The 27,228-nt window shown below is 46.9% G+C and overlaps 1 protein-coding gene and 1 long non-coding RNA gene across 2 annotated transcripts in view; one reads left to right on the top strand and one right to left on the bottom strand.

Moving 5' to 3' along the window:
• ZCWPW1 (zinc finger CW-type and PWWP domain containing 1) overlaps window positions 1–27,228 on the bottom strand; it is a 230,803-nt gene that overhangs the window by 103,291 nt on the left and 100,284 nt on the right. Inside the window, exon 7 of the mRNA XM_030188050.1 lies at window positions 5,325–5,435. Coding sequence (XP_030043910.1) covers window positions 5,325–5,435 — 111 coding nt within the window. The remainder of the gene's footprint in view (window positions 1–5,324; window positions 5,436–27,228) is intronic.
• LOC115458189 lies at window positions 7,179–26,608 on the top strand. The gene is made up of 4 exons (XR_003940031.1): window positions 7,179–7,290; window positions 9,021–9,030; window positions 16,698–16,702; window positions 26,599–26,608. It is a non-coding gene; the product is annotated as an uncharacterized LOC115458189 (long non-coding RNA).

The raw sequence follows: 27,228 nt of genomic DNA, 5'->3' as shown, positions 1-27,228 counted from the left end.
AGGATCTCCACTGGCAGAACAATTAACTAAATTCTTTGTCACTAAAATTTCTGAGCTTAAGGATGCCTTCCCTCCTTTTGTAGAGCCGTCACCTTTGCCATTACTTTCTAATGCTCTCGTCTTACAATGGTGTAACTTTAATCTTCCCTCACTTAACGTCTTTAAGAAATTACTCTCTTCTATGAATTCCTCCCCATCGCATTTAGACCCAATTCCTCCATGTTGACTGAAACTCCCCAATCTCAACCTTTTGTCCATTGCTTATCAGCTGGTTACTCAGAGTTTATCAACTGCATCTCTCCCCTCCTCAAGGGTCCAATTTCAACTTTCCTATTCCTATGGGTATCTCTAGCGTTAGTGCACGCTAAAAATCACTAGAACACCTACAGCACGACTTAGTAAACAGGGCCCTAAATGTTTCAAAGATGGTATCAGTGATCTTTCCCTTGGTTGGTACAGCTACTCTCCCACATTCTCCATATCTCTGTGATTGATTCCAACAAAATCTTGGGTATTGCAGTAGACAACTATCTTACTTTTTGGCAACACATCTCTACTGCTGTTCAGAAATCGTTCTTTACTCTTAGGCAAATTCGAGTTGCCTGTACTCTTTTTGATCTACAGTCACTCTGTGTACTGACTGATACATTCTTTAGTTATCTTCTGTCTTGACTACTATCTCGTGTTTTCTGGTCTTCCTTAATATCAAATCTGTCATCTTCTGTTAATTCATTATACTGCAGTTAAGCTCATTCATGGTGCACGTAAGTATGACAGTGTTACCCCCCTTTTGAAACTGGAAAATGGGCTCCCTGTTTATCACCATATTTCTTTTAAAGTATTGGCATTAACTCACCAAATTATGCATATGGGAATCCCTCAGTTTTTATTTTGTTCACTAATTCTATCTATACCAGTTTGTACCCTGCGTTCTGCAGACCAGCACCTACTTGTTGACCCATTGCATATTCATTCCCTCCGAGCTAGATCCACATGCTTTTCCATAGTTGCTCCAACACTTTGGAAATCTGTACCCCTCAGTTTCCAGTTAGAACTTTCTTTTAATAATGTTAAGACAACACTAAAAACTTTTTTTCAATAAAGCTTTTGGCTCATCTTGAATGATGTTTTGCAGGTTCTATGTTGATGCTGATTGCATTCTTCTATAAAGCCTTGGGATGTGCTACATATGTGTTGTGTGTGTCTGTCTTTTCTTTCTCCCTTTCGTATCTTTAGGGTTAATTTTGTCTCCTTCCCCTAATCCCTTATTAAGCCAAAATTGTAACCTAGTATCCCTCATGTGTTTCTCTTTTCCCCTATTCTTTTAGCCTTTGCATCTTTATTCTTTTTAAATGTTGTTTGTTAACCACTTAGATTTTCATTCATTTGCGCTATATTAAATAAAGTTGAACCTTGAATCTTAAGGCATCCTGACTTAGGCTTCATTCCCTGGGATGCAGAAAATTTCTGCTCAGAAAATCCACATGAACATTTTCTATTCTGGTCACATGAGCCACCAACAATCTGACTGATTGCTTTCTGCCCAGGCCAACAGAAGAGCCGCCTCTTCTGCCACCAGGCATATCTTTGTGCCCACTTGGCAATTCACATACATGACGGCCATGGTATTGTTGGAGAGAACTCTTACCAATCTGCCCTGGAGAAGACAATGAAATGACTGCAATGCTAGATATATCACTCTGGTCTCTGATTGAACATCCAGCGAGACTATTCCGAGCATCAGTATCCTTGAGCCACCTGACCCAGGTAATGGGCGCCCCAAACTGTGAGAATGATGTCTGTGGTGATTGTTGCCCAATTCTGGAGATTCCAAACTCATTCTCTTGTTCAAGTCGGGAGAGTGAAGCTACCACTTCAAACTGGACTGTACCTTGCCTTGAAGAGGCACCTCCCTTCTAAGTCTTGAGTTAAGAGACACCAATGGGACAACAGGGCTTGCTGAAGTGGTCTCACATGACTCACCCACTGGACCACCTCTAGCAGATAATCCTGGGCCCATTGACACCTTGCACTGAGGCAGGATTGCACCTGACTCTGCAACTTTTGAATCTGTTCCACTGGAAGAAAAACTTGTTCCAGAAGCACCTCAAACCAGAAACCCAGACATACCAAGTTCTGTGAAGAAGTCAAATAATTCTTGGAAAGGCTGACAACCCAGCCCAGGGACTGCAAACATTGCACCACCCAAGCATTGACTCAGATGTTCTCCTGAAAGGACTTCAATCAAATAAACCAATCATCCAGATAAGGATGCTTAAGAACGCCCTCTTTCCACAAGGCTCCTGACACAACCACCATCACCTTGGAAAACATATGAGGAGCTATTGTCAGGCCAAAAGGGAGCACATAAAACTGATAATGCTGTCCTAAAACTGCAAAGCGAAGAAGCCTCTCATGTCCCTGGCAGATTGGAATGTGAAGACAGGCCTCAGTTAGATCCAGAGAGTTAAGGAACTCCCCTCTTCTGACTGCCACAATAACAGAGTGAAGTGTCTCCATGCAAAAACTGAAAACCTTTAGAGCCCAATTACTATTTTCAAATCCAGAATAGGACAAAATGTTCCTTCCTTTTTTGGGCACCACAAATAAATGGAGTATTGACTGCTCCTCGAACAGGATGGAATGCACCGACTGCAGGAAGATCAGTCTTTGCAAAGTCTCCCTGATGGCCTCCTAAGGCCCGCTCATGGATGACTTTGAGAACCCACTTGTCAGAGGTAACCTGAGCCTACCTCCAATGAAAGCCTCACAACTGAGCTTCCAAGGCCACAGAAGGATGAGCCCCAACATCTTCAGTGGGCCCCATGACCCTGTCACGCTGAACCAGAACTGGGCTCTCTGCCTCCACGGCAATCTCCGTGAAGACTGAATCCTCTGGAAAAATCTACCTCACTAACTGCCACTGACTCTATCAGAGCAATAATGCTGCATCTCCCTGACCCTACCTCTACCTGAAATCCATCTACCAGCTGACTTCGGCCTATCCTCCAGCAATCTAGGGACCTTCATCTCCCCAAGACCCTTCATCAATTTATCAAACTCCTCAACAGACAACAGAGTTCCCTTAAAGGGAAACCTGCTCAGTTTCAATTTCAACACATCTGCTGACCAGCCACACAGCCATAAGAACCTTCGAGCCACCACAATAAGCATCATGGACTTGGCCAAAGCCCGAAGCAAATCATAGACTGCATCCACCAAAAAGGAGGATCCCATCTCAATTTTAGCAGTTTCCTGGTCCACCAGCAAGCAGTCATCAGACTGTCTAAAATTTTCTCCAACCAATGAAAACAAACTACACCTCTTCAATTTGTCACCTGAACTAGCAAGGACTTCATTCTACGGTCTTAAGGATCCTTCAGAGCTGTACCCCATCCATGGAAATGGTAGTCTTCTTAGTGACTGCGGAAACAACTGCATTTACCTTAGGAGGTCTTAAGGTTTCTCTATCCTGTTCTGGGATTGGATACAGTCTAATCAAAGAGTGTGCAACTCTAAAAGGTGCATCCAGGGAATTCCACTGCATCTGAATCATGTCCCTAATATCCTGATGCACTGGAAAGAAATTGGTGGGCTTGCAAATGCCTTTTAACAAAGGATCCATCTTGCAGGGTTCCACCACAGTGGAATCTCTCACTAGGGACGGGTCCTCCATCGAGGCTTCTTCCCCAGAAAACTCTCTACAATCTCAACAATGCAAAGCTTATTCCTCAGACTGAAGAAAGCCAGAGTCCAGAAACTTTTCTTCTCCTCATTCTAAATGCTGATGCTTGGGTGCAGCAGGAGCCCCTTGAGGGCTTTCAAGCTCGGCTGTTCCCTAATTTTCCTCATACAAAAACCCTTATACATAGCTAGAATAAATTCAAGGGAAAGATCAACCTGAGGCCTCTCTCTGCACTGTACTGCTCAACAGACTCATAAGAGGAAACACTGCCTTTAGCTGCGGGAACTGATCCTGGGATGAGGAATCCAAAATGGTGGTGGTTCCCACCACTGTCATGTCAGGAGTTTGTCTAATACCAGTGCAATCCAACTCCTCACGGATCTCCAATCCCAGAAGGGAACTTGAAGCCATCCCTACAGGCTGCGCAGCTCCCTTAAATATCACTGCAATACTTGCACAGTCCTGCCACATCAAGTCCCCAGCGATGATAGGCTGAACACTTGCAGAGCCTGTCGGTAAACATTGAGTGGAAATAAGAAAATAATGTTATGAACCTGGAATATTCCCCCAAGAACTACAATACTGACTGGACTGCACATGCTCACCATCTGCTGAACACTGAGAGGGACTGCAGTCAGCAGTTATAGGCTCATTTAGAATTCTAGAATTCTCACTGGCCGATATTTAGTGCTATTTAACCAGCCAGGAATGGCTCCTGGCTGGTTAAATACCACTTAGCTGGCTAAGCGCTAACATTCAGAACAAGATAGCCAGTTATATCCACTGAATATTAGCGCTTAGCTTGTAGAAGCTAATCAGCTAGACACGAATATTCAGCACTTCGCCAACTAAGTTTAGCGGCAACTTAACCAGCCAGCGCTAAATATTAACATAGCTGGTTAAGATTATGAAGGCCAAAAAAATATGGATATTCAATGTCAATCACTGGAAACGGCCTGGCATTGAACATCAGGCTCAACACCAATCACGGCACTTAGCCGGCCAGCCTTCCACGGGCTGAATATCGGCCAGTCAGTCTCCACCTGCTGATAGGAGTGAATAACCCATCAGTCTGTACTGGTCAGGAGGGATGATAAGGAAGTAAGACATTACAGTAGTCAAGGTTACTAAAAACCAAAGGATGTACTAAGTTTGATGAAGTAAATAACAGTCACAACTTAATAAAACACTGCCTAACTAAAGAGGAGATATGTGGCTTAAAATTTAAAGCGGGATCTATTATGGCTCCTAGGATTTTTAGGGATTGGATGAAAGGTACCCAATCCTCTGGAAGACACCCAGACAGTATGGTTTTTAGGATATTCACTCACTCCAATGCATACAAATCTATAAAGGTTATATCATGCATATTCATTGTGGGTATCTTGAAATCGTGGCTGTGTCCCAAGGACTGAGTAGAGAATTACTGGCCTATAATATGACCAAATTCACTTGGGGAGGGAGGGATAAGACGTATCAGGCAATAAAACAAACATACAAAAAAAAACTTAACAAATGAAAACTCTTTAAATCATAATCCTGAAAGATGCTAATAAGTAATTTTATGGCCTAAACATAATTTTGTTTTGGCTAATGACATGGTCTCTTTAAACTTTCCCAAAACTGTGCAACAGCTCACTCAAACACTCATCTGCTTCCTCTTGATCGGTGATCTGGGTATATCCTGGAACAATTTTCTTTGGCTGTCCTTTCCGGCTACGCTTATTCTCCATTTTGCTTCCTTCTTCCACTAAATTAAAAAACAAAGACAGACAAACAATATTGTGTCAACGCCCTTTTCCTTTAAAAACACATTTTTGAAGGGGTCACATACAGGCCCTTCAATCTGTTTTATTTTTTCCCTTTTTTTGTGTTTTTCATTCCTCAACAGTACTGGTAAAAATTCCTGGCAGCAGAGTCAGGTCTTTTTTGTCACTGGAGTCAGCTTCTATGCTGCATGATTACAGCTGTGGAATTTTCTCCCTGGCTCTTATTAAGGTCTGCAAGGCCATAAAGTATGAAAAACTCCAGCCAGAATTGGGAGCTGCTTATACTTTTCGGCAAATAGTATTAGATCAGGGGGCTTCCCAAACCTGTCCTGAGGACCCCACAGCAAGTCAGGTTTTTAGGGTATCCACAATGAATATGCATGCATTAGAGACCCAGCAGCATATGTGAAGTTACCTGGAGACCGCACCTTCAAAAAGATATAAGCAGGGTGGAGTTGATCCAGAGGGTGACTACTTAAATAGTCAGTGGTCTTTGTAATAAAGCAAATGGGGACAGACTTAAAGATCAATATGTATACTTTTGAAGAAAAGTGGGAGAGGGAAGATATGATAGAGACATTTAAATATATCCATGGCGTAAATGTACAGGAAGTGGGCCTCTTTCAATTGAAAGGAAGCTCTTGAACCAGAAGGTGAGATGCAGGTGAGAGGGGTTAGACACAGGAATAATCTAAAGAACTACTTCTTTACAGAAATGGTGATGGATGTGTAGAAGGCATCCCAATGGAGCAGATGAGGACTGTATCTGAATTCAAGAAAGCATGGGACACTCATAGAGGATCTCTTAAGGGAGCGAAAAACGTAGTAAAGATTAGTAGTTGATATGGATGGGCAGACTGGATAGGCCATATGCCCCCCGATATTCAAAACTATTTAATCGGCTAGGAACGGCTCCTGGCCAGTTAAATAAGGTTGAAGCACCTAACTGCGGATATTCAGGAGATAACCGGTTATCTCCCGCTGAATATCTCAGTTAGTGGATAGCCGCTAACTGGTTATATCATGCACCATAGCAGATATTCAGTGCCAAACCGGCTATGTTGAGCAGACAAAATAGGCCGTGTAAATAGCAGGCCTATCTTTGACCACTAAAATGTTAACCGGCCAGTGATGAATATTGGCCAGGGGCGTAGCCAGACCTCGGTGGGGGGGGGGGGGGGGGGGGGAGGCAGAGCCTGAGGTGGGGCGGCACTGTATAGCTGCCTCCCCCCGCCACCAACCCCCCCCCACCGCAAGCCTCCCTCCCCCCCCCTCCCCCGCATCAGGTACCTTGTTTGCTGGCAGGGGTCCCCAAACCCCGCCAGCCAAAGAGTCTTCTTCAGCGCCGGTCGACTCCGGCGCCTTCGTTGTGTGATCATCTGTTTCTGACGCCTTACATCCTGCATGGGGCTACATGCACGGTGCAGGACGTAAGGTGTCAGAAACAGATGATCACACAACGAAGGCGCCGGAGTTGACCGGCACTGAAGAAGACTCTCATGAAGCAAACAACTAGAGGCTGCCCAGAGATGGGCTATCCCTCTACACGATGATGGTAAGCAATAATTGCACTGAGGTGAACCCTTATAGAGTTGGTCTTGAGACCAGACTTGGAGAGGTGTAGAACATATTCATGCAGGGTCGGTGTAGGGCAAGAAAAGGGATCTGGGGCCTCACCAAATGGCAAACCTCCTCCATTTGAAAGAATAACACCTTTTAGTGGAACCTTTCCCGGAAGCCAGCAAGACCTTGGAGACACCCTCAGGGAGATGCATGGAAGCAAATTCTAAGCTATCAACATTCAGGCTGTGAGGACCAGAGATTGAAGGTTGGGATGTAGATCCTCGTTCTGTGTGATGAGTGTCAGAAAACATTCTCCAAGGTTCACCAGAGGACAACTCCAGAAGAAGAGGGAACCAGATCTACCTGGGCCAGTATGGAGCAATGAAGATCATAGTCCCCCGGTCTTGCTTGAATTTCAGCAAAGTCTTCCCTACAAGACAGATGGGAGGATATGCATACAGAAGACCGGTCCCAAGTACATAGCTCCCTTACCGTGTATGCTGAGCCCCCCCAACCCCCCCCCCCCCCCCCACAACTGTACACCACTATCATAGCCCTTATGGGTGAAGGGGGCACCTAGATGTGGGTACAGTGGGTTTGTGGTGGGTTTTGGAGGGCTCGCTGTTTCCTCCACAGATGTAACAGGTAGGGGGGTATGGTCCTGGGTCCACCTGTCTGAAGTGCACTGCACCTACTACGAAACTACTCCAGGGACCTGCATGCGCTGTCATGGACCTGAGTATGACATCTGAGGCTGGCACGAAATGTGTTTAAAGATGTTTTTTGATGGTGGGAGGAGTAGTAGTAGTAGTTAATGACCACTGGGGAAGTAACAGGAGGTCATCCCCGATTCTCTCCGGTGGTCATCTGGGGCACCTTTTTGTGCCTTAGTTGTAAGAAAAACAGGTCCGGGTGAAAACGTCCAAGTGTTCATCAGGGATGTCCTTGTTTTTTTCGATTATGGGTCAAGGACATCCAAGTGTTAGGCATGCCCAAGTCCTGCCTTCGCTACGCTTTCAACCCGCCCCCTTGAACTTTGGCCATCCTTGCGATGGAGTGCAGTTGGAGAAGTCCTAAATCGGGTTTTGATTATACTGATTTGGACGGCCCTGGGAGAAGGACGTTCATCTTCCGATATATGTTGAAAGATGGGCGTCCTTCTCTTTCGAAAATGAGCACAATAGTCAAATTGGACCCAATTGTCCACCAAAGCAGAGAATGAACCAACTCTGTGTCACAGATCTTAGAAGGTGAGCCCTTGGATCACTGCCGAGCTCCTGACCCAGCCAAAGGAATACTGGCAGATGGCGGCTGAATCCAAGGAAGCACTGGACTGGGGGTTTGCAGATGGAAGGCTGAGTGCAGGTCTGTGCAGAGCTGGAACGCTGTGCAGAACTGAAGACTCTGGGCAGGTCTGAGCAAGACTGGAGACTCTGAAGCTGGACTGGAGTACTTGATGCAGGACTGGAGAGCCTGAAGGAGAACTGGAGAGCTTGAAGTAGTACTAAAGAGCTTGGCAAGGGACCAGATGCAACGAGTAACCAGAAGAGAAGGTGACCTGTTGCAAAGGCACAGCAGAGAGGAGCTCTGGCATTTAAATATGCCCACTGGCTGATGTCATCGGGGTCTCCGGAAATGCACAAATTCAGCATGGCGTCATGTGCATGCACCTAAGGAGTGCTGACCATGGACGAACTTTGGGAGTGGCAGGCAATCTGGGAGCATCAGCCCCTCCGGAAACGTAATGGTAGGGCGGCGCTGACCTGGGGGCGCCCCGCTGTAAGTGGGAGACCGTGGGAGGGGCCATAATACTTTAGTGTCACATGGATGACATCCACTAGGTTCCCCAAGGCCTAACAACACTGGGAAGCTAGGATCCACTGGGCAGTTCTCATGTGAAGATGTGTCAAGGGCATGACATGGATAATGGAGGCCATGTGGCCTAACAGCCTCAACATCTTCTGAGCCGCAACTTGCTGGCTGGCATTGACCAGAGTGGCAAGGAAGAACAGAGTGTCCGCCCTCAGCATAGAGAGAAAAGGTCACACCTGCTGAATGTAGCAGGGATCCTATGAACTCCAAAGCAACTCTGCGACTACTGCAAGACACTTGATGAAAACTCTGGGAGCCAATGCGAGGCCAAAAGACAATCCGCAGTACTGGAAGTGATGTTTCCGCAACCAAAATTGAAGATACTTCTTGTGACCTGAAAGTATCGGGTTATGGGTGAAAGCATCTTTTAAGTCCAGAAAGCATAGCCAATCATGTTCCTGAATCATGGGGAGAAGGGTGCACAGGGCAACATCCTGAACGCTTCTTTGACTAGGAATTTGACTAGGAATTAGTTCAGTGCCCATAGTTCTAGGAAGTACCAGGAACAGAATCCCTTCCCTTCTTCCTCTGGTGGAACAGGCTCGACTGCATGGGCCATGAGTAGGGCAGACAGTTTCTCTGCAAGTACCTGCCTGTGCAAACAGCTGAAGTGAGATGCTCTTGGAGGGCAATTTGGTGGTTTTTGATGGCAATGCAGGGCGTAACCGCGATGGACTATTTGAAGAACCCACCAGTCAGAGGTTATAAGGGGCCACCTTTCTTGAAAAAAATTCAACCTCCCCCCAACTAGCAGGTCGTTCAGAGGTAGCGGTATTGGGTCCCCTGGGAAACAGTGATCATAACATGATCAAGTTTGAGCTACTATCTGGGATGAACCAGCAAAAGAAATCTACTGTAGCTGCATTTGATTTTCGAAAGGGAGACTACAATAAAATGAGGAAAATGGTTAAAAAGAAATTAAAAGGATCGGCTGTAAAGGTCTGGATAAATATCATCTTGGAAGCCCAGTCCAGATGCATATTTGCAAAGGTGGAAAGAACAGAAAACGTTTGTCAGCCAGCATGATTAAAAGGTGAAGTAATAGAGGCCATTACAGCCAAAAGACTATCCTCCAAAGAATGGAAAAAGGACCCAAATGAAGAAAATAAGAAGCAACATAAGCATTGGCAAGTCAGATGCAAAGCATTAAAAAAGAAGGCTAAAAGAGAATATGAAGAGAAACTTGCCTCTGAGGCTAAAACTCACAGTAACAACTTTTTCAGGTACATCAGAAGCAGAAAGCCTGCGAAGGAATCCATGGGACCGTTAGATCACGAAGGAGCAAAAGGGGTACTCAGGGAGGACAAGGCCAAAGCAGAGAAACTGAATGAATTCTCTGCTTCTGTTTTTATGGAAGAAGATGTAAGAGATCTCTGCCTGTACTGGAAATGGTTTTCAAGGGTGATGATGAGGAGGAACTGAAAGAAATCTCGGTGAACCTGGAAGATGTACTGAGCCAAATTGACAAATTAAAGAGTAGCAAATCACCTGGACCAGATGGCATACATTCAAGGGTACTGAAAGAACTCAAGCATGAAATTGCTTGTCTGCTGTTAGTAATATGTAACCTGTTGTTAAAAGCATCCGTAGTACCTGAAGATTAGAGGGTGGCTAACGTGATGCTGATTTTTAAAAAGGGTTCTAGGGGTGATCCAGGAAATTACAGACTGGTAAGCCTGACGCCAGTGCCGGGCAAAATAGTGGAAACTATTATAAAGAATAAAGTTATAGAAAACGTACACAAGCATGGTTTAATGGGACAGAGTCAGCATGGGTTCAGCTGAGGGAAGTCTTGCCTCACCAATTTGCTTCATTTCTTTGAAGGCGTGAATAAACATATGGATAAAGGTGAACCGGTTGATGTAGTGTATCTAGATTTTCAGAAAGCTATTGATAAAGTTCCTCATGAGAGACTCTTGAGAAAATTAAAGAGTCATGGGATAGGAGGCAAAGTTCTGATGTGGATTAGGAATTGGTTATTGGACAGAAAGCAGAGGGTAGGGTAAATGGTCATTTCTCTCAATGGAGGAGAGTGAACAGTGGTGTGCCGCTGGGATCTGTACTAGGACCGGTACTATTTAACGTATTTATAAATGATATGGAAATCAGAACAATGAGTGAGGTGATCAAATTTGCAGATGATACAAAACATAGTAACATAGTAGATGATGGCAGAAAAAGATCTGCACGGTCCATCCAGTCTGACCAACAAGATAAACTCATATGTGCTACTTTTTGTGTATACCTTACTTTGATTTGTACTTGTCTTTTTCAGGGCACAGACCGTATAAGTCTGCCCAGCACTATCCCCGCCTCCCAACCACCAGCCCCGCCTCCGGCACAAACCGTATAAGTCTGCCCAGCACTATTCCCGCCTCCCAACACCGGCTCTGCCACCCAATCTCGGCTAAGCTCCCGAGGATCCATTCCTTCTGAACAGGATTCCTTTATGTTTATCCCACGCATGTTTGAATTCCGTTACTGTTTTCATCTCCACCATCTCCCGCGGGAGAGCATTCCAAGCATCCACCACTCTCTCCGTGAAAAAATACTTCCTGACATTTTTCTTTTTGTTCAAAGTTGTTATTTAAAGTTTTTAAAACATGTGCGGACTGTGAAATATTGCAGGAAGACCTTAGGAAATTGGAAGACTGGGCGTCCAAATGGCAGATGACATTTAATGTGGACAAATGCAAGGTATGATGCACATTGGAAAGAATAATGTGAATCACAGTTACCTAATGCTAGGGTCAGTGGTGTGCTGGAGCAGGCTCTCATAGGCTCGCAAGAGCCGGTTGTTAAGGTTTTAAGCATTTTGGGAGCCAAAATGTGGGCTTGGGCCCCCTGCTGAATTCTCTTTTACTTTGCTGGTGGGGATGCTGAGTCCTGCCAGCCAAGTAAATAGACTACTGCTGCTCCTTGTTTGCAGCTCTGGGCAGCAGGCTGGGACTTCTCGAGCATGTGAGAGAAGTTCCAGCATGCTGCTCAGAGCAAGACATTGGGAGTGGTGGCAGTCCATTTATTGGCTGCCAGCAAAGGTATACCTAGTGTGCCCGCACGAAGGGAGGGAGGAGAGAGAGGCAAGTGTTGCTCTCCCCCACCCCCCAGCCACCCCTGGCCCTTCCAACTGCAGAGCTGGCTATGTCCGGAGAAAGAGCCTGTTGTTAAAAATTTACCAGCACACCCCTGGCTAGGGTCCACCCTGGGGGTCAGCGCTCAAGAAAAACATCTGGGTGTCGTTGTAGATAATATGCTGAAATCTTCTGCTCAGTGTGCGGCGGCGGCAGCCAAAAAAGCAAACAAGATGCTAGGAATTATTAAGAAAGAGATGGTGAATAAGACCGAAAATACTATAATGCCTTTGTATTGCTCCATGGTGTGTCCACACCTTGAGTATTGCGTTCAGTTCTGGTCGCCGTATTTCAAAAAGGATATAGTGGAATTAGAAAAGGTTCAAAGAAGAGCAACTAAAATGATAAAGGGGATGGAACTCCTCTCATATGAGGAAAGGCTAAAGAGGTTAGGGCTCTTCAGCTTGGAAAAGAGACAGATGAGGGGAGACATGATTGAGGTCTACAAAATCCTGAGTGGTGTAGAACGGGTAGAAGTAAATTGATTTTTTACTCATTCCAAAAGTACAAAGACTAGGGGACACTCAAGGAAGTTACATGGAAATACTTTCAAAATAAATAGGAGGAAATATTTTTTCACTCAACGAATAGTTAAGCTCTGGAACTCTTTGCCAGAGGAGGTAGTAACAGCGGTTAGTGTATCTGGGTTTAAAACAGGTTTGGACAGATTCCTGGAGGAAAAGCCCATAGTCTGCTATTGAGGCAGACATGGGAAACAACTGCTTGCCCTAGGATCTGTATCATGGAATGTTGCTACGATTTGGGTTTCTGCCATACTTGTCGTATGAAGTGTTGCCATGATTTGGGTTTCTGCCAGGTACTTGTGACCTGGCTTGGCCACTGTTTGGAAAAACAGGATACTGGGCTAGATGGACCCCTGGTATGATCCAGTATGGCTACTCTTGTGTTCTTATGTTCTTACCGTGGCTATGCTCTAATTGAGCCAGTCAAAAGCTCATTCCTGGCTTCAACTGGGGTGCAGCCTTGGGTGCATGCTATTGATGAAAACAAGCACGTTGGGACTGAGCCTACTGAGGCTGGTAAGAAGAAGGAGTGTACCTACACCTCTGAGAATAGTAGGGACCCCTCTTCAACTTGCCCAAAAACCTCCTGGATGAGGAGGTAGGTGCAGAAGACGTCTGGCCAGAGAGAGTATCAATAGTGTCAGTGTGTTTCTTGATGAGGTCTGCAACCTTCTCCACCTTGTCTCCAAAAAGGTTATCCTCCCAGCATGCGGCATCCGCCAACCTCTGCTGGACCACTGGGTCCAAGTCAAAGACATGCAACCATGACAGTCTGCGCATCGCTATACTTTGGGCAGAGATCCTGGACGCCACATCAAAAGCATCATAGCTGCCCCTGGCCAAGAACTTTCTACACATCTCTGCCTGCTCCTGTGGGAGAGAATCCGCCAAATCAGACACACTGCGCACCAAGTTCCACAAGTAGAGGCTCGTGTAGAGCTGGTAAGATTGAATAAAGGAGATGAGCGTAGAGGCCTGATACATCTTCTGCCCATAAGAATCCAGGGTTCTAGCTTCTCTGCCAGGGGACGCCGAAACATAGTCCCTAGAACTCCTGGCTCTTTTGAGTGTGGATTCTACCACTAAGAAGTGATGAAGCAACTGGAGCTTATTAAACCCAGGGGGAGCTCTGAATCTGGTACATCATGTCTATCTTCTTAGGAAGGATAGGGACAGAGGGAACTCCCAGTTCTTCACGTGAATGTCCTGCAGGATCTAAGTGGGACTGTCACAGCTTCTGTAGGAGGGGAATTGTAATCCAGGACCTTGAACATCTCAGCCTTAGGTGTAGCCTCCATCTCTAAATGAATTGGAATGGCAGCCGCTATTTCCCTGATAAAAGATGGAAAGGAAAGTCTCTCAGCGGGAGATTTTCTTCTTTCTTCTAGAGGAAAGGGATCAGATGGGATACCACAGGAATCCTCCTCCAATAAGTACCGTGGATCCTCATCTGATTCCCATGAGTGCTCCTCCTCGATGTTGGCAAAGAACTCCACTGATGTCAAGGAGGTGCCAGCACGAGCAGCTGTAAACACCAGTACCGCATCCTGCACCAGAGTCAGAAACCTTACTGCAGGCTGAGAGCCTTGCAAGGCAGCAGCAAGAGGCATGGCTGGTGAAAGCACCACAGAAACCGATACACACTGTTGTAAAATTCCCACTAAGTGCTCATGGAGTATGGCCCGGATGCACTCATCTAGAGAGGCCATCAGGAAAGGCTGGGGAATCAGGTCCAGAGACAGGCTACTAAACTGTTGGGGTCAAAACAGGTGCCTGATCCTAGTTGCCTGGAGACCCACGCATCAGAACCTCTTGTATGAAGGGGGAGTGGTCCTCCTGGCACCAATGCTTCTTGGGAACCGAAACCCTTGTTGGCCCGGTGCTCCCAATACTATGCATTGAGGGGGTTCAATGCCAATGTTTCTTGGCCTTCAGCCAATGCCGGTCATTGACGATCCTCAGTACTGACGAGGTTGACGTTGAATCCTCACATCGCCATTGGGTTGGTTTTCATGCTGATCTATCCTGAGGACCCTGCACAGCAGTTGGCATATGGACCAATGCACCTGCTGCCGGTTACAACAGTGGAGGTCAACGCCAATGCTGACGTCGATGCAGATATCGATGCCGAGGATTCAGACCAGGCTCCAAAAGGTTTTTCTCGCTGATCCTCTCTGATCAGTTCAGTCCTTTTCTTTATCGAAGGCAAAGAACACAGCTGGAAAGGGTATGATCAGGCCCCAAACACTGAAGACACCAAGATTGACTGTCTATGCCAGATATGGCCACTGGGAACATTCAATGACATGGAAGGAACAACAGACGTGGCCAAATCAAATGGCTGTTTTTCCTTCCATGTCATTGAAGGTTCCCAGTGGCCATATCCGGCTGTGTTCTTTGCCTTCGATGAAGAAAAGGATTGAGCTGACCAGAAAGGATCAGCGAGAAAAACCTTTTGGAGCCTGGTCTGAATCCTCAGCATCAGTATCTGCATCAACATCAGCATTGGCATCGACCTCCACTTGAGAAGGCTTCCTAATATCTTCTAAAATGGGATCACCTAGAGAGGAACTCTCTGGCAAGGGTGGAACTGAACTGCTGAGACCTCCAGTAATCTAGCAATAACCGATGGAAGTTCTTCTCTTTTAAAAAGATGAACAACTGTAGTATCATCACCTTCATTAACAGGTAGCTGTCCTTCTTCCAGAGGCTCCACCAGAGAAGCAGACTTCATAGCAATGGACCTTACACAGATCAGTCCACTTGTGGGTTATGTCTGTCGACCAGCGGATGGAGACAGAGAAAGTAGTTCTTTGAGATGCATCCCATAAGGGTATTGTGGACTTATAGTTCCTCAGTACTTCGAATGACAAAGCAATGGAGGTTTTATATATAAATATATAGGTAGCACATAGTATACTATCAAAACATGTTTCACTCATACCAAGAAAGCAGTATTGATATGAAATGGCACTCTTCACTATTTGAGGATAAAAATGACCGAGACACAGAGCAAGAACATTTCCCTACCTGAAAGATAGAGACTGAAGCACAGAACAGTATATAGCTTCCTCAGTACTGGCCCTCAAGAGCACTTCCTTACCTAAGCTGAAAGGGTTGAAATTAGGACCGAAAGTGGTGAACTGGTTGACTGACAGGTGGCAGAGGGTGATGGTAAATGGAATCCACTCAGAGGAAAGGAAGGTGAGCAGTGGAGTTCCTCAGGGGTCGGTGCTGGGGCCTATTCTGTTTAATATATTTGTGGGAGATATTGCTGAAGGGTTGGAAGGAAAGGTGTGCCTTTTTGCGGATGACACGAAAATAGCCAATAGAGTGGAGGGAGTAGAAGCAATGAGAAGGGATCTCCAAAAGTTAGAAGATTGGTCGAGGGTCTGGCAGTTAAAATTTTATGCAATATGTAGGGATCTCTTATAATCAAACTGGTGTAATAATATAATAACAACAATTCCACCAGTAAAAGTTATCTCTTATAACTGTTAAAATATTTTTTCTTTTTAATATGCAGTGCTCAGACTATACTAACGTGCCATATACCATATATTGTGGTGTCGGCCCGCAGCATTCACCATCATAGCACCAGTCCTGCCTACCTCCTAACAAGTGGATTCTTTATGTTGAACCGCTGTAGTTAAAACACTGGTTATATACAGATATGATCACTTATCTGTGAATGGCTTTAAAGTGCCAACGGTAGGACTGATGTAAATGCTGCTGGATCTTCACCCTTATGTGACAGTGAAGTTAAAAGTAGGATTCCTTCGTTATTCCCGACGTGGGGCCACGTTTCACCGTATTGGCGTTTTCAAGGGAATATATTTCGACTTTCTACAAAGCTGAAAACATTTAGGTATCAGTCTAAAAAGTCATTTTATGTTGTATAGTCTTATCTAATGTTACTCATTCACTGTATATCACTCATTTTCAACTTTTCTCAATAAATATTCATTTAGATTCTCTATTTCGGCTTACCCGGAGTGATCACGAGTCAGGCTCATCCCTGCTGGTATTGACCCGGCGCCAACTAATGGCGCTTTTTATATACGTCAGTCAACAGCTGACTGCAGTAATCAAGTAAGCTGTAATTGTGTCATGATAATGGTTATGTGATTAACCAATCTATTTCTTTATTAAGACCCTGTGGTTATACTGTATTCCATAGATAGATAAATATTTGTTCATGTTTCATCAGTATGGCTGTAATATCACCCCCCATCGTAGTTGGATGTGCCTGAGAACTACATACTTAAGATCTGATCCTCTGTGACCTTTAGCCTGCCAATGCGCTACCAATGGGGTCTCACTTTTGTTCAACCTGATGTTACTGAGGTGTTCACCAATCTGCTGTTTAATATTCTGCTTTGTCCTATGTACCATGTTAAACATGGACAACAGACGGCATATATCACTTGGGCAGTGTTGCAATCAGTTTTGGATCTCAGGTCAAAAAGTCTGCCCGTGACTGCATTGGTGACATAATTAGTCTCTATGACATAAGTTAACATTTAATGCCAAGAAGTGTAGAGTGATGCACTTGGGGTGCAGAAACCCTAAAGAGAGATACCAAATAGGAGGGGAGAGATTAGTAAGCTTGACTCAGGAGAGAGACCTTGGGGTGTTGGTGTCTGAGGATCTGAAGGTGATGAAACAATGTGACAAGGCAACGGCCGTGGCCAGAAGGATGCTAGGCTGCAAACAGAGGGGCATAACCAGCAGAAGAAAGGTGGTGTTGATGCCCCTCTACAAATCGTTGGTGAGGCCCCACTTGGAGTACTGTGTTCAGTTTTGGAGGCCGTATTTTGCTAAAGATGTAAAAAGACTGGAAGCGGTGCAAAGAAAAGCTACAAAAATGGTATGGGATTTGCGTTGCAAACCGTACGAGAAGAGACTTGCTGACCTGAACATGTATACCTTGGAAGAAAGGAGAAACTCAAACCTCCTATTAATAGACACAAGATGGACACCCTCACTATGGTCAGACCACCATAAAGCATACATCTCCCTCCACTGGCGAACGATAAACGTAATCAAAAAACAAGAACGAACAACATACACCACGAGAGGAAAAATAGACCCAACAACATTCTGGCAACAGATTTACCAAAACAAATGGACAACAAGAGCAGACACCATCCAATTCCTCCAAGAATGGGATGATATATGTAGAACAACATTAGACACTATTGCCCCAATCCAAACCAGAACATCACACAGGAAAAAATCAATTCCATGGTTTAGCGAAGAGTTGAAAAAACTCAAAACACAAGTCAGAAAATTAGAACGCGCATGGAACAAAAAGAAAGATGAACTCACACTCAATGCTTGGAAATTACTCCGAAGGAAATACAAATATACCATAAGACAAACTAAAGGACAACACTACAAAACAGAAATTGGACCAAACTACAAAGACACACACAAACTCTTTTACCTTGTGAACAAATTGCTAGACACCACACCAGTTACAAACAACAGCAAAGATACACCAGGGGCTGACAGCCTCGCGAAATACTTCAAGGAGAAAATTATACAACTACGACTCAAAATACCCACCAGCCCCATCGAATACGCCACATTGCTAGACTGTCTAGACCCAGACCATGGAATATACCCAGCAGACAGGATTTGGACCGAATTCGAAATACTATCGGAAGACTCTTATCTCCAAAACACTCAAAAGATTCGCCAAATCCCATTGCAAATTAGATATATGCCCAAATAACCTTATGAAATCGGCTCCACAACAATTTATAACAGATCTAACGAACCACATGAACTTTATGCTACAAAATGGACTCTTCCCAAAGGAGAAAGGAAACATTCTACTCACCCCCATACCCAAAGATGCAACCCATACCCAAAGATACAAAGAAAAACGCTAGTGAACTAATTATAGACCAGTGGCATCCATACCATTAATAACCAAAATAACCGAAGGGATGGTAACCAAACAACTCACAGATTACCTACACAAGTTCTCAATACTACATGACTCCCAATCAGGATTTCGGTCTAACCACAGCACTGAAACAGTACTAGCTACCCTTATGACAAAATTTAAACAAACGATTGCAACCGGCAACAACATACTACTTCTACAATTCGACATGTCAAGTGCCTTTGATATGGTCGACCATGGAATTCTATTACACATCCTTGAATACTTCGGCATCGGAGGCAATGTCCTAAACTGGTTCAAGGGGTTCCTAACCTTACGCTCATATCAAGTAACATCAAACTCGACTACATCTGCCAAATGGACACCTGAATGTGGAGTCCCGCAGGGATCCCCCCTTTCACCGACTATATTCAACCTAATGATGATCCCCTTGGCCAAACTACTATCAAACCAAAACCTCAATCCATACATATACGCCGATGACGTAACGATATATATTCCTTTCAAACAAGACATCAGTGAAATCTCCAACGAAATCAACCAAAGTCTACACATCATGAACACCTGGGCAGATTCATTCCAACTGAAACTGAACGCAGAAAAAACCCAATGCCTAATACTCACCTCCCAATACAATACGAGTAAATTTACCACCATCAATACACCAAAATTAAATCTGCCAATCTCAAAAACCTTAAAAATCCTTGGAGTTACTATCGACCGGCACCTAACACTTGAGACCCACGCGAACAACACAACCAAAAAGATGTTCTACTCAATGTGGAAATTGAAAAGAATGGTGAAATTAGGCCTTACCTGCTAATTTTCTTTCCTCTAGACCCTCCAGACCGGTCAAGACGCGTGGGTTATGCTCGCCTACCAGCAGAGGGAGACTGAGAACACTAACTTCAACTATGTACATATAACCTGTGCCCATCCCACAGAAGCCAGTATACACTTAGCAAAGCAGAGAAAAAACCCCCTGCAACCTGAACTCTGAACTATAAAACCCCTGTACCTGGAAAACCAATAGTCAACACCAACAGTGTGCTCAGACAGACGGAACGACAAGCGCCCCGCTCTGTCAAATATTATGGGCGAAGAAAACTCTCCGGCCCAACGAAAGAAAAGGAATAGTCATAGCAGAACACGGCTCAAATACTTCTGATACGAACAATATCTCTGAAAATCCATAGGGCGGGCTCTTGACCGGTCTGGAGGGTCTAGAGGAAAGAAAATTAGCAGGTAAGGCCTAATTTCACCTTCCTCAGCGACCCTCCAGACCGGTCAAGACGCGTGGGAAGTACCAAAGCAGTAGAACCTTAAGGGTGGGACCCTCGAAACGCAGAAGTCAGTACAGCCGCTCCAAAACATGCATCCTCCTTTGCCTGAACGTCAATCCTATAATGCTTCACAAAGGAATGAATGGAGGACCATGCCGCTGCCTTACAAATATCCTGCGGAGGAACAAAACTACTCTCCGCCCAGGAAGCAGCAACCCCCCGAGTTGAATGCGCCTTAAGTAACGGGGGCACCGCACGCCGCCTCAACAAATAAGCCGAGGCAATAGCCTCCTTCAACCACCTAGCCAGAGTCCCCTTGGAGGCCGCAGCCCCTCTCTTGGGACCTCCAAACAAAACGAACAACCTATCCGAAGCCCGGAATTCTCTCGTTCTGCTCAAATAGGACCGCAAGGCGCGCCGAACATCCAACTTAGCCAACCGACGCTGAGAGGCATCCCCCGAACGATCCCCCAACACCGGTAACGAGATCACCTGATTCACATGGAACGCTGAAACCACCTTAGGAACAAAGGAAGGAACCGTCCTCAAAGTCACTTTCTCTTTCGCAAAGGACAGAAAAGGTTCCCTACAAGACAAGGCTTGCAACTCTGAAATTCTACGAGCGGAAGCAATGGCCACCAGAAAAACTGTCTTCAAGGTAAGATCCTTACATGTGATGGACGCCAATGGTTCAAACGGAGGCCCCAACAGAGTCTCCAAGACCACATTCAAATCCCAAGGTGGAACCATCGGACGACGGGGCGGCCGAATCAACTTCACTGCCCTCAGGAACCGCCCTACGTCCGGAGAAGCTGCCAAGGAGACTCCTCGAATCTTACCTCTGAAACAAGACAAAGCAGCCACCTGCACCTTCAGGGAAGAAAGGGAGAGCCCCCTATCCAAACCATCCTGCAAAAACTCCAAAACCTCCATCACCGAAGCCCGCAAGGGGACAACATTCCGTTCAAGACACCAACTCTCAAAGATGCGCCACACCCGCACATAAGCCAACGATGTGGACTTCTTACGCGACCGCAACATTGTATCAATGACCCTGGCCGAGAAACCCTTCTTTCTCAATCTGTGCCTTTCAAGAGCCAAGCCGTAAGCAAGAATGGAGAGGGGTCGGCCATCTCGATCGGTCCCTGCACCAGTCTCACCCGAGACCCCAGGGGAAAAGGATCCTGCACTAACAACCGCACCAGATCTCCGTACCATGGCCGACGAGGCCAATTGGGCGCTATCAGAATCACTAAGCCGGGATGACGACCGATCCGCTGCACCACGCGGCCCACCAGCGGCCACGGCGGAAACACATAGAGCAACTGCTGAGTCGGCCACGGCAGAACCAACGCGTCGAGACCCTCGGCTCGAGCATCTCTTCGACGACTGAAGTACCGCGCGACCTGCGCATTGTCGGCCGATGCCATGAGATCCAACACCGGACGACCCCACTGCAACACTATCCGCTCGAACACTGAGTGATGGAGAGCCCACTCTCCGGGATCCAACATGTGTCTGCTCAGATAATCCGCGTCCACATTGTCCACTCCTGCTAAGTGACCTGCCGACAGAGCCTGAAGATGAGCCTCTGCCCACCCCAACAGCTCCGCTGCCTCTACAGCTAATCCCGGGCTCTTCGTCCCCCCCTGCCGATTCACATAAGCTACGGCCATGGCATTGTCGGAAAGAACCCTGACCGCCTTGCCCTCTAGCAGACTCTGGAAGGACCGAAGAGCCAACCGAATTGCTCGAGTCTCCAAGCGATTGATGGACCACGACGCCTCTTCCGACGTCCATCGCCCTTGGGCCACCTGCCCTAGACAATGCGCCCCCCAGCCTAACAGACTCGCATCCGTGGTCAGTACCACCCAATTTGGCACCTCTAGCGGCATACCCTTCGCTAGATTCGGAGTGTGAAGCCACCAGCGGAGGCTGCGCCGAACCCTCTCCGGCAGCGCTAACCGCTCCTCCAACTCCTGGGACTGAGGGGACCAACGAGTCAACAACGAGCTCTGCAACTGTCTCATGTGGGCCCTGGCCCAAGGTACTACCTCTATAGCCGCAGCCATCAGACCTAACACCTGAAGATACTCCCGTGCCGCAGGTACCCTCTGAGCTCGGAGCTGACGTATCTGAAGCTGCAGTTTGGAAATGCGAGGAGCCGTCAAAAACACCCGGCCTCGCTCCGTGTCGAACCGAACTCCCAGATATTCTAGAGACTGTGACGGAACTAGGTGACTCTTGGCCAGATTGACAACCCAACTCAGCGACTGCAAAAAGGTCACCACCCGGGCGGTAGCCTCCTCGCTCTCCGCCTGCGTTTTGGCTCGAATCAACCAGTCGTCGAGATACGGATGCACCAAAATACCCTGCAACCGTAACGCCGCTGCCACGACCACCATCACCTTGGAGAAAGTGCGAGGAGCCGTAGCCAGGCCGAACGGGAGCGCACAAAATTGAAAGTGACTCCCTAACACCACAAAACGAAGAAAACGCTGGTGCGCCTCCAGAATGGGGATGTGCAAATAAGCTTCTGTCAAATCCAAAGAAGTCAGAAATTCCCCTTCCTGAACTGCTACAATGACCGAGCGCAACGTTTCCATCCGAAAGGAAGGAATCTTTAGAGCCGCATTGACCCTCTTGAGGTCTAAAATGGGCCGAAAAGAATCCTCTTTCTTTGGCACCACGAAGTAAATGGAGTAACAGCCGGTACCTTGTTCTTCTGTCGGAACAGGCACCACAGCGCCTAAATCTACCAGACGCGACAGAGTGTCTCGCACTGCCCTTGCCTTGCGCCTTGAATGACAGGGAGAGACGAGAAAGAAATCGGACAGAGGACCGTTGAACTCCAGCGCGTACCCGTCTTGCACTATCTGCAGCACCCACTGGTCTGACGTGATTTGGGCCCACCTCTGGTAAAACAAGCGTAAGCGAGCCCCCACACGAACCAGAGGCTGGACCCCCAAACCATCATTGCGACACACGGGACGTGCTGGCCGCTCCCGAAGAGGCAGCTCGCCCCCCCCCGGCGGCCCCCACGAAAGGGCTGGGTTCTCTGAAAATAACGACCCCGGAACCCCCCCGAGGACCTACCCGGCCGATACCGTCTAGCTTCCTGAAAACGGCCTCGCACCGCAGAGCCCCTAGACGCCTTAGGCCGAAGCTCTGGAAGCCGCGGGATCTTAGTATCACCAAGACCCCTAACCAACTTATCCAACTCGTCTCCAAAAAGCAAGGCGCCCTTAAAGGGAAGCGAACACAACTTTGCCTTGGACGCGGCATCTGCCAGCCAGCCCCGCAACCACAGGGCCCTTCGAGCCGCCACCGCGAGGGTCATATTCTTCGCCGATGCACGCAACAAATCATAGAGCGCATCTGCCAAGAAGGACGAGCCCATCTCCAACTTTGCCAAATCCTGCACTAAGGCGGCTCTATCAACCTGCGGAGCATCTAGCAGCCGCTCAGCCCAGCGGAAACATGCTCGAGCCACCAGACCTCCACAAACTGAAGCCTGCAAAGCCAGCGCCGATAAATCAAAACTGCGCTTCAGAAATGTTTCCAGTTTCCTGTCCTGAGGGTCCCTCAAGGCAGCCCCTCCATCTACAGGAATTGCAGTAGCCTTAGTCACCGCCGTCACTACGGCATCCACAGTAGGAGGCTTTAAAGAATCTCTGTCTTCCTGTGGAAGGGGATAGAGCTTAGCCATGGCCCGTGCCACCTTACACGGCGCCTCCGGCGAGAGCCATTCCTGCGTTACCATCTCTCTAAGATCCGCATTCATAGGAAAAGTCCGAGAGACCCTTCGGATCCCCTTAACCAGCGGGTCCTGCTTTTCAGAGGGAGCTGGATCTACTGCCGGGTCAAATTTGAGCATAGCAGACACCTGCTCAATAAGATCCGCCAATTCCTCCCTGTGAAAAATGCGGACCACCGACGGATCCTCCCCGGGCACTGTTTCTCTCTCTGGGCCGGACAAGGACCCCTCCTCCTCCTCCAGGGGACTAAAGTCACCCTCTGACTCTGGAGGAGAAAAACATTCCAAGTCCTCAGCCCACTCAACACGTGGCCTCTTAGCACTCAAGCCCGCCCCCAGACTAAGGGGCTCTGTGCGCGACGGTCCCGCCTGCCAGGCCTGAAATAAGGACCAAACAAATTCCGGAGGGAAACCCATCCTTCCCGAAACGTCCCCTCCAGAAGCACCAGCCACCGGGCTGCCCTGAGGCCCGCTGACTAAATCCGGAATTCTCGGGCCCGAATCCAAGATGGCGGCGGTTCCCGCCAAAACCGGGATCGCCGCTGAACCGCTAACCGAAGCCCCTGCAACCTCCTGCAAGGCCGGCGCGGGAAGCTCCGCCGCTAATACCGGCGGAGCGGAGGACTGAGGCTTCGGTTCCCCGCAAAAGCGGCAGGAACCGCCAACCGCATCGACCCCCCGACGCGCGCAAGACCGACAACGAAGCGGCTTCGAGGACATCTTCGCGCCAAAAAAAACAAAACTCCCAAAAGGTAAAAGAAATGGGAAACTCACAGCTCACCTCGCAAAGCTGCCCAGCTCCGGCACTCCGGAGGGCAGCTGCACAGCTCTCCACACCGTCTGGGTCTTTTTTTTTTTTTTAAACTTTATTGCAGCACAATTTGAGCCCTGCTGCTATAAAATCCCTGGCACTCAAGGCTGCAATATAAAACTGCAGCCGAGGCACAAAGCTGCCCAAACTGGAGAGCTAGCTCGGGGGAGGGACCCGGCCACCCGGGTGTGACACCCCAGGGGGGACAATGGCAGGCCCCACTGGCACCACCAACCCCCAGCACACAGAGTATTCCAGGCACAGGGATGCTCCTCAGGAACGACCAAAGGACCAGCCTAAAACTCTCAATTGATTGACTCCAACCAGACCGGCCAAGCTGCACAGGCTGCCTGTCTACCCTCTGCTGAGACTGAGAAAATACTGGCTTCTGTGGGATGGGCACAGGTTATATGTACATAGTTGAAGTTAGTGTTCTCAGTCTCCCTCTGCTGGTAGGCGAGCATAACCCACGCGTCTTGACCGGTCTGGAGGGTCGCTGAGGAAAAGACCATTCTTCCCAAGGTCCGTCTTCCGCAGCCTGGTGCAATCACTCGTGCTCAGCCATTTAGACTATTGCAACTCACTCTACGCAGGCTGCAAAGAACAAATACTGAAAAAACTCCAAACAGCCCAGAACATAGCAGCCAGACTTATATTCGGAAAACCAAAATACGAAAGTGCAAAACCCCTACGAGAAAAACTGCACTGGCTCCCACTCAAAGAACAAATCACTTTCAAAGTATGCACCTTGGTTCACAAGATCATTCATGGTGAAGCCCCTGCCTACATGTCAGACTTGATAGACCTACCACCCAGGAATGCTAAAAAATCATCCCGAACTTTCCTTAATCTCCACTTCCCTAACTGCAAAGGCCTAAAATACAAATTAATGCATGCATCAACCTTTTCCTATATGAGTACACAGTTCTGGAACACACTACCACGCAACCTAAAAACGATTTACGAATTAACCGACTTCCGCATACTACTGAAGACCCATCTATTTGACAAAATATATCACAAGGATCAAAACACATAGTTCTGGAATGCACTACCACGCAACCTGAAAACGATCTAAAAATTTTATGTACCTTCACCACAAATGAAACCCCTCATTTATAGCTAGAAATGTGCCATGTCTCATGAAGCTATCCTCAATTTGCTATCCTATAGTTCTTATTGCCTCATAATGCTATCTTCACTTTGTCTTCTCATAATTCCTCACCATGTAACCCATAATCAAATTGTAACAAATTGTATTTCCATCATTCACGATGTATTGTAAGTCATACTGAGCCTGCAAAGAGGTGGGAAAATGTGGGATACAAATGCAATAAATAAAATAAATAAAAGCAGGGGTGACATGATACAGACTTTCAAATACAAACAAACCTTTTCCGGTGACCAGAAGGTGGTAGAACTAGAGGACATGAACTGAGGTTGAAGGGGGGCAGACTCAGGAACAATGTCAGGAAGTATATTTTCACGGAGAGGGTGGTGGATATGTGGAATGCCCTTCCGTGGGAGGTGGTGGAGATGAAAACGGTAATGGAATTCAAACATATGTGGGATAAACACAAAGCAATCCTATTTTGAAGGAATGGATCCGCGGAATCTTAGCAGAGATTAGGTGGCGACGCCAGTAATTGGGAACCAAAACCGGTGCTGGGCAGACCTCTACGGTCTACGCCCTGATCATGACTGGGTACGGATGGGCTGGAGTGTAAATTTTAAGAGACTTCGTTAGCTTCAGAACTTAGTACAAGAAGAGTGCTGGGCAGACTTCTACGGTTTGTGCCCTGAGAATGGCAAAGACAAATCAAACTCAGGTATACATATAAAGTATCACATACCATGTAAAATGAGTTTATCTTGTTGGGCAGACTGGATGGATCATACAGGTCTTTATCTGCTGTCATTTACTATGCTATGGGAAAACGAACAAGGTACAAAATAGCCTGAAGTTTCCTCAATACTGGAACTCGAGGTCACTTCTCTACCTGACGGAAAATGACCGAAGCACAAAACAGTCTGCAGTCTCCTTGGTACTAGCTCTCAAGGACTCTTTCCTAGCCGAGGGAAAATGACTGAAGCAAAAATCAGTCTACAGTCTCCTCAGTACTGGCACTCAAGGATACTTCCCTACCTCACGGATAAATGACCGAGGCACAAAACAGTCTGAAGACAGATTCAACCATTCCAGGAGAAAGTTGTATATTATGCTGGCAGAAAAAAATTGCAACGATATACTCTACGGTTGAATCACCACATCAGCAGCTATTGGAGTGTGCTGAATTGGAGCTCTATAAAACAGAAGCTTAGGCACAATCACAATCCAAACTTTTGGAAGGGAAGACAGATAAATCCAAAAGAGAAACAAATGAGTTGGATAATGAAAGGACAGGAATTTCTAAGGGAGGGCTTCTGGACTGATCTGTTAGGACTAAAGGAAACTATCAGGTAAACCACATTTTCCTTCCTTATCATCTCCAACTGATCAGTCCACTTGTGGGATGTAGCCTCGCCTCACCCCATGCTTGGAATAAACTCCCTGAGCCCATTCGCCAGGCCTCCTCCCTGCCCATCTTCAAATCCTTGCTCAAAGCCCACCTCTTCAATGTCACCTTCGGCACCTAACCACCATACCTCTATTCAGGAAATCTAGACTGCCCAAACTTGACATTTCGTCCTTTAGATTGTAAGCTCCTTTGAGCAGGGACTGTCCTTCTTTGTTAAACTGTACAGCGCTGCGTAACCCTAGTAGCACTCTAGAAATATTAAGTAGTAGTAGTACCCAAAATAGGGTCAGAGTAAAAGCGCACAAGCCAAGAGACATAACTCTAGGCACAGGGAACCCAAATATGTATGCCAAGCAGAACTCAAGAAGAAAATATATGGCAAAAAAAAGACAACAAA

The sequence above is a fragment of the Microcaecilia unicolor genome, chromosome 14 (genome assembly GCF_901765095.1).
Source record: "Microcaecilia unicolor chromosome 14, aMicUni1.1, whole genome shotgun sequence".
In the NCBI taxonomy this organism is placed as follows: Eukaryota; Metazoa; Chordata; class Amphibia; order Gymnophiona; family Siphonopidae; genus Microcaecilia; species Microcaecilia unicolor.
Note: the sequence above shows the minus strand (reverse complement) of the source record. Positions and strands in the feature narration are given on the sequence as shown.